The sequence below is a fragment of the Dermacentor silvarum genome, chromosome 2 (genome assembly GCF_013339745.2).
Source record: "Dermacentor silvarum isolate Dsil-2018 chromosome 2, BIME_Dsil_1.4, whole genome shotgun sequence".
In the NCBI taxonomy this organism is placed as follows: domain Eukaryota; kingdom Metazoa; phylum Arthropoda; class Arachnida; order Ixodida; family Ixodidae; genus Dermacentor; species Dermacentor silvarum.
In genome coordinates, this window is record NC_051155.1 from 254,969,831 (window position 1) to 254,976,604 (window position 6,774).

At 45.2% G+C, this 6,774-nt stretch overlaps 1 protein-coding gene across 3 annotated transcripts in view; it reads left to right on the forward strand.

Moving 5' to 3' along the window:
- LOC119443165 (protein SEC13 homolog) overlaps positions 1 to 6,268 on the forward strand; it is a 57,219-nt gene extending 50,951 nt beyond the window's left edge. For all 3 annotated transcript variants that reach the window (XM_049662631.1, XM_049662629.1, XM_049662630.1), the window contains exons 8-9: positions 2,189 to 2,275; positions 6,074 to 6,268. In XM_049662631.1, the coding sequence (XP_049518588.1) occupies positions 2,189 to 2,237 (49 nt within the window). In that variant the 3' untranslated portion in view covers positions 2,238 to 2,275; positions 6,074 to 6,268. The remainder of the gene's footprint in view (positions 1 to 2,188; positions 2,276 to 6,073) is intronic.
- The last annotated feature ends 506 nt before the right edge of the window (positions 6,269 to 6,774 follow it).

Genomic DNA, 6,774 nt, shown 5'->3' on the forward strand with positions numbered 1-6,774 from the left:
GATGTAAAACTGTCCAAGAAAGGGTTGGGGTCAGTCTCATTTTTGTCTCTCGCTAAGATGCCTTTTGTGGAACAGGCCACCCTGGTCTACAAGAATACAAGCCCGGCACCCCATGCCCAGGGGCATTCAGTGTAAGGTTGAGTTTAGAAAATCCACACTTTCTTGTGTAAAGCGTATCGAGCAGGGCAGCTTTATGCATTCTTGAAGCAATGTACCAATCTTCTCTTCCTAATAACGAATAGCCAGTTTGCACGAGCCATCCGCATTTGCAGTGAGCAAAACAGACCAGTCCATTTTTCCTCCATGGCATGTACTGCTCTTCAGATTCAATGTATTGTTTGACAGCATCTACCAAAACAGTGTCGTTTTGAATTCGGCGGCATTGAATATTTCTTGACAGTGTAAGAAGTTATTGGGTCCCCATTAGGAGAAGCACACTTGCAGGGGGCATTGAGGTGCAGTGTTCGATATACCAAATGTAGTGATGAACGGGAGTTCAATGGGAGTTCAATACACACATAGTACTTGCAGAGCACATTACATAGCACTTAGAAACTTCATGCAAATGAAGTTTTTAAGTGTTTGATTGCTAAATGCGCAAAATTGGGAAACAGGACACCACACAAGAAGAGACACAAAGAAAGATCGAGCATAAAAACTGTGCTCAATCTTTCTCTCTCTCTTCTTGAGTGGTGTCCTGTTTCCCAATTTTCTGCATTTAGCAATCTGTCATTAGCATACCTGCCAACTCTCCCGAATTGTCCGGGAGTCTCCCGAATTTTGATCGCATCTCCCGATTGTACGACACGACCTCAAATCTCCCGAAAAGTGGCCGCCACAGCAAAGCATTTTTTTTTAATGACCTATTGCTATAATTCTATTATGCCTTATAATACAACCATGTGGGAAAGCAGCGTGGGAGCTGTCACCAACATGCACCTTGAATCGAGCAGCGGCCGCCGGCACCGCTGCTCGATTCACAAAAAGGAATGCATACCGTGCTTAGCAATTACGTATAGCAATTATGTATGGTCCCTAGGATTCTAGGGACCATACCATGCACCACGAACGCAAGCAATCTACAGGCGCTGCCATATTGGATTTTCCGGATTGGCTCGTCTCAGGCTGGCTCGCGTGTTTTTAGTAATCCAGTTGTTATATGATCGTGGGCATTGTGAGTGCGCTAGGCTTCAGTTCGCTTTGTCAGGGCATCGATTGAAGTGCGCAACACCGAACTACTCTTTGTGTTTCCTCGAGTTTAGTTGGAACGATCGTTGGCGCTTTCAAAATACAAGAAGTACTTGCAAGTATTTTTGAGATCATACGCGACTGAGTTTCCGTGTTTGTCAGTTTGGGTAAAGGTGACAAATGTGGATTCTGTTCCACGTGCACCTGTGATGTGACCGTTTCACACGGCGGCCAGGCCGTCAAGATACACATCGCTTCACAAAAGCATCAGAACTATGTGCCTGCCGCAGAAGTGCAGGACACCATCGGCAGTTCCCTCTTTTTTTTCCGGGGGGGAGTCAAAAATTTTCTTTACACCCCCCCCCCCCCTCCCTTCCGCGCGCGGCGGTCTCCCGAATTTTCATGTTGCTAGGTTGGCAGGCATGCATTAGAATGAAACAACTAGCCCCTCAGGACATTCTAACTGCATTTCTAAGTGGATGTTGCAACTATTCAGTACAGACAATAATTTGATATATCAGAGTTTGATATATCCGGGATCAAGTGTATTTAGGGTGTCTAGGCTGCTTAGTGCATGTGATGTGGTAGAACCACATTGTCTTCAGTGCCAGCTGGATGTAGGTTCGAAGTTGACTTGCCTTATATCGCAGCTCCCATTCGTGCTACAGGTTCGACAGTGGTTGTTGCTTGTCACAAATGATAAAAGTAAGACATCACTTCATTCTTTCAACCACTGTTTTGCATGAGAAACATATATTGTAGTTTGTGTGAATAGCAGTGAAATGCTCAGGCCATCTAAAGACTCTCCATCTGTGTACAAAAACATGGAGGAGCTTTAGGCTGGCTTCTGGAGTCATTAACAAGTCCATATTTAAGGTAACAAAAATACAAGGCATGCAAGTGTGCTTACTTGGGCTCATATTTATTGCACAAGGTGATGGCTTTTCTTTTTTGCTTTGATGAACAAGCCATAATAAGCCACATTAATTTTTTTTTATAGATTCTTGCTACCTTTGATGATGTCATCTGGCATGTGTCCTGGTCTGTGACGGGAAACATCCTGGCTGTCTCTGGAGGAGACAACAAGGTTAGTCCTGCGCATAATTTGCATGGGTTTTGTCACCTGCGTGATGTGGTTCTCCACGAGCTATGTTTACATTGTTTTATTGTCCAAGCTGGCTGGTCTGTAGCTGGAGAAGGTAACCACTGCACCATGGTAATCGTTTTTATTAGTGTCTGGGCAATACCTTTATTCACTTGCATAATGAATGCACTCCCACTTTTCCAATCGAAATGTGTGTTGTCTTTTCCTTGCATAATGGTTGTGCCCCGAACTTGCTGCTGTAAAGTAGGAGAGACACGGTACGATTTGGCGTCCTATACAGTGTCTGAATGCCAAGACATCAGCCGGATTCGAGGAGTTTTGCCGTGCCGTAGCACCGGAACAGATGCCCGGCGTGCGACAAAAGTAGGTTACACGCAGTATGATTCAGCAGCTGATGCGCCAGAACCAAAGTGTTTTGCTATGCGTGTGCGTGGTTCCAGCACGTTGGACACCATATTGGGCGCCCTATCGTACCCTGTGCCGCCAACTTTTGTCACACGCTGGGCATCCGATCTGGTGCTACAGCGCAGCAAAACTCCACACATCCGGCTGACGTGCCAGCGCGTCGGATGCCATATCGGACGCCATATCCTACAGTAAAACCTCGTTAATTTGGATTACACGGGACCGAAAAAAAATGGCCAAGTTAACCGAATGTCGAATTATCGAGGGTATCAAGAAAACAAACAAATGCTTACTATGTCAACACGCTTTTATTTACTGAATGAATCGGCAAATTCTGTTTCTATTTTGCACAAACGCAATGCGGAAGTTGAAATTCTCGTCATCTCGTGACTGATTTGCGCTCGCAGCGGTGAAGGTCTCGTGACGCCAGGTCGCCGCCCATCAAGATGTCGACGGTTCTCTCCATCCTTGACAGCTTTGCACTGAGTAAAAGCGAAACTATTGTTTGCTGCAACTGCCACCGCTGTCGATGCAAAGCGATCATGGACGGCGACCTTGCAGATCTGAAGGCGCGCGGCCGTCGCACGCATTGAGTCAAAACGAAACTACAGTTTGCTGCAACTGCGGACGAAACCGCAGTCGCTATTGACGCGATCATGGATGGAGACTACTCAGTTATGAAGGCACGCGGCCGACGCGTGTATAGAGTCAAAACGAAATTACTGCTTGGCGAACTGTTGCGGACGAAATTGCGACTGCTATCGACGTGGTCATGGATGGCGACTACGCAGTCATGAAGGCACGCGGCCAACGCGGTGCAATGCGTGGCAGTGAGCTCAAGGATAAAAGGCTTTAAAGGCACAAATAGGCATGAAGCGTTCCGGCATTGCTGTCATTTCCGTAAGATTTCCACTGATGGCTCCGTCGCTTCGTTTCGGTGGATGCTAACGCCGTTATGGCTCATTTGCGGCACTCTGCGCTCGCCGGGCTCTGAGCGTTGTCCGAATTAACAGATGTGCCACCAGATACGTCCGAATTAACCAAGTTTAATTGCATTAAATACCTACGCCTACCGGGACTAAAGGACGTGTCCGAATGAACTGATTTTCCAAATTAACGAGGTTTTACTGTACTGTCTCCTATATTTAGAGGCAGCCGTGGAAAAAATATCTTTAAAAAATTTTACCCAGCATAATGAACGAACCGCCAATTTTCTGCAAGTTCTGGGAAAAAAGTGCAACCATTATGCGAGTAAATATGATACTACATATAGTAGAATTCCGTTCATGAATTTCTCGTTGCATTATCCTAGTTTTTAAGAGGAAGCTTTAGCTCTGAATACATGGGAATCGAGAAATCGTTTTTCTCGGCAACCACTGCACGAAATGTGACGAGGTTTGCTGCATTTAAACGAAAAAGATTAAATCTAGTTACTGTTCGAAGCGAAATTTTGATTTAAGGTGCAAATGCCTTAGTTTCTAAATTCAGATGATCAGAACCGGGCGCTGTTTTGAAAGAGCTACACGACGCCACATTTCGTTCTTTAGATGGTCGTTTCCAAGGGAAGTTTTCAGCTAGGGCGGGAACGCACCAGAAACAAAAATGATACTGAAAATCTGGTTTTCAGACCAAAGTGCTGCCGAATTGTAACTGCTTCAGTGCAGTTATTTTGTGTGTGTCTTTAAGGGCGAGTCCATATATAACAAACTACTGATATAATGACCACTCTATGGTACCGGCCAGCGCCCATGAATTTCTCTGGGTCCAAAGCTTCGTTATTTCTATCCAAAAATTGACCTTCACCGGATAATTCGAACTTAACCAGTCAGTATGCACACACCTGATCGTTATGGTGACCCCAGCAGTAATCCCCTTTGTGGCAGCGTCTGTCTCGGTGGAGCTTAGGGGTCAGTGAACGCGTTTAAGACATGTCATCTCTTGTCGAAAAATGTCAATTTTCGGCCTGCCCTAAAATGTTTTAAATGTATGAGCATTTCTATGCCTATCAAACGAGGAAACCCGTCCGCCGCGCAAGACGATCGCTTTTAAAACAGGGCCCACAGCAGGGAGCGAATTCACCTTTGTGCTGCTTCTCGCTTCAATGCAAACTAAGTGGCGAGAACACAGTGCCCACGAAGCTATCGGCACTCTGTCCCCATCAAAGATAGCTTTCAAGATAGGGCCCACGCAGCCGCGCCATACGCAGTCACCTTCGGAGTACAGTTGATAATGGTTCGACATGGTTGGGTAAGGCACTAAAGAGTGATAACAGCTTGTAATGATCGGAACGTCATCAGCACACCTGGCACCGCCAGCTGCAGTGGTTTGATTGTGTCATCGATTCACCTTGCACCGCCATCCGCAGCAGTTTGTGTCGCTGCAGCGCTGTCGTTTATACTGGTCAGATCAAGTTTCATAACATTGATAATGACACCGGGCTGTGTGGAGATGAAAAAGTGGCACAGTGCTTACGTATACTTGGACAACTCTTAGTGGAGTTTGTGCATGAATTTTTTTTTCGAGCAATGACCGCAGCTCACAGAGTGGGCACGCATTTGATTTGGGGGCGTGTTAGAATAGAGCAAATACTGCCAAATGAGTCAGTGGTGTGTCTAGCTCTGTAGTGTGCTCTATACTTAAAAATTATCTAACGCGCCTTTCCTTCTTTTTTTTAAAAGAAAATTGGGCTGTACGTTGCCTGCAAGGTGCAATCCAACACGAAAGCAAGAACACCTGCGGAGCTTGTGTATGCTTTGCCGCATATCACGGATCTATTCAGGCGAAGCTGACTTTAGAAGAATAATTGTTGGGCTAGTTGATCTTTTATTGCTGATGAGGAAAATTAGTGCAAACAAAAAGACAACTTCAGAAAAGTGGCCACGAATGTGTGACACATATTAGAGCCTTGCCCATGCTTCTCGCTGAAAACTCTGGTGCAAGTTAGATTTCTACTTTGTTTAGGAGCTTTAACATCATTTTCTACGTTAGTTTTCTGCTTTGGACACATATAAAGTGGGCACGCATTTGATTTGGGGGCGTGTTAGAATAGGGCAAATACTGCCAAATGAGTCAGTGGCGTGTCTAGCTCTGTAGTGTGCTCTATACTTAAAAATGATCTCTCAACAGCAACAGCGTTCTTCACAAACACCCATGAAAGATTTGCTGATTCCTAGTGCATAGGATCAGCACATATTTTTAGTTCTAAAAGTTTGCTATGCCTGCATTTTAGTTAGCACTATTTTTTCTATAATCGCACAGGTACATTTATTATGGTCATTGAGTAAACTTGATTTGTAGTCCTCTCATGTTTTCAGTTTCCTTCAGTTCCTGCTCCTGCAAATAAGACTTACTGTGCTGTGTTGTGATCTTGTCCAGGTGACACTGTGGAAGGAGACAGTGGACAGCAAGTGGGTCTGCATCAGTGATGACGCCAAGAGTCAAAATGCCCCTGCAGCTGCTGTGGGAAGTGCTGAGAGGAACCTCTAAGCTTAGAAAACATTGGATTGTACAGGCATCGTTGTTTGGAGCAAAATTTTCTTGTTCATAATAATAAATTTCTGGACTTGGTTACTTGCAGCCTCAAATGCTAATCCCTAGTGTGCCCTCAGTCTGATGCTGCCCACAAATAACGTGGCGGTATTCAGCACGAAACAGTGGTGCGCGATTTACAGCCTTGAATCCAGAATTCTGCTGCTCACTTTTTTCTATTGTAATGCCAGTGTTGCCTCTGCCTTATGTACATTTATTGCAATTTTTCCCCTTCACTAGGTCCATTTTCTGGTTAGTAGCCTAGCTACGTTTGGTCTTGGAGAGTCTCATGAGGCTCAGTGGGCGATTTCTAGGGCTGTATTATGCGAGCATTCTTTTCGCAATCCGTTCTTTAGCTTCGGCAATGCTTGGACGTCACGTGGTCAATCTCTGCGATGACTGTCTGTGCCGGTGACAAAACTCTATAGAGTCGTTGCATAATATTGCATAATATTGCTCTCACGTGTACAAGTGAGCCCCAAGCTATGAATCTTAAGGGGACAGAGGATCATGGGAAGATGAAGTGGTCAACAGTTGGAGTACATGGC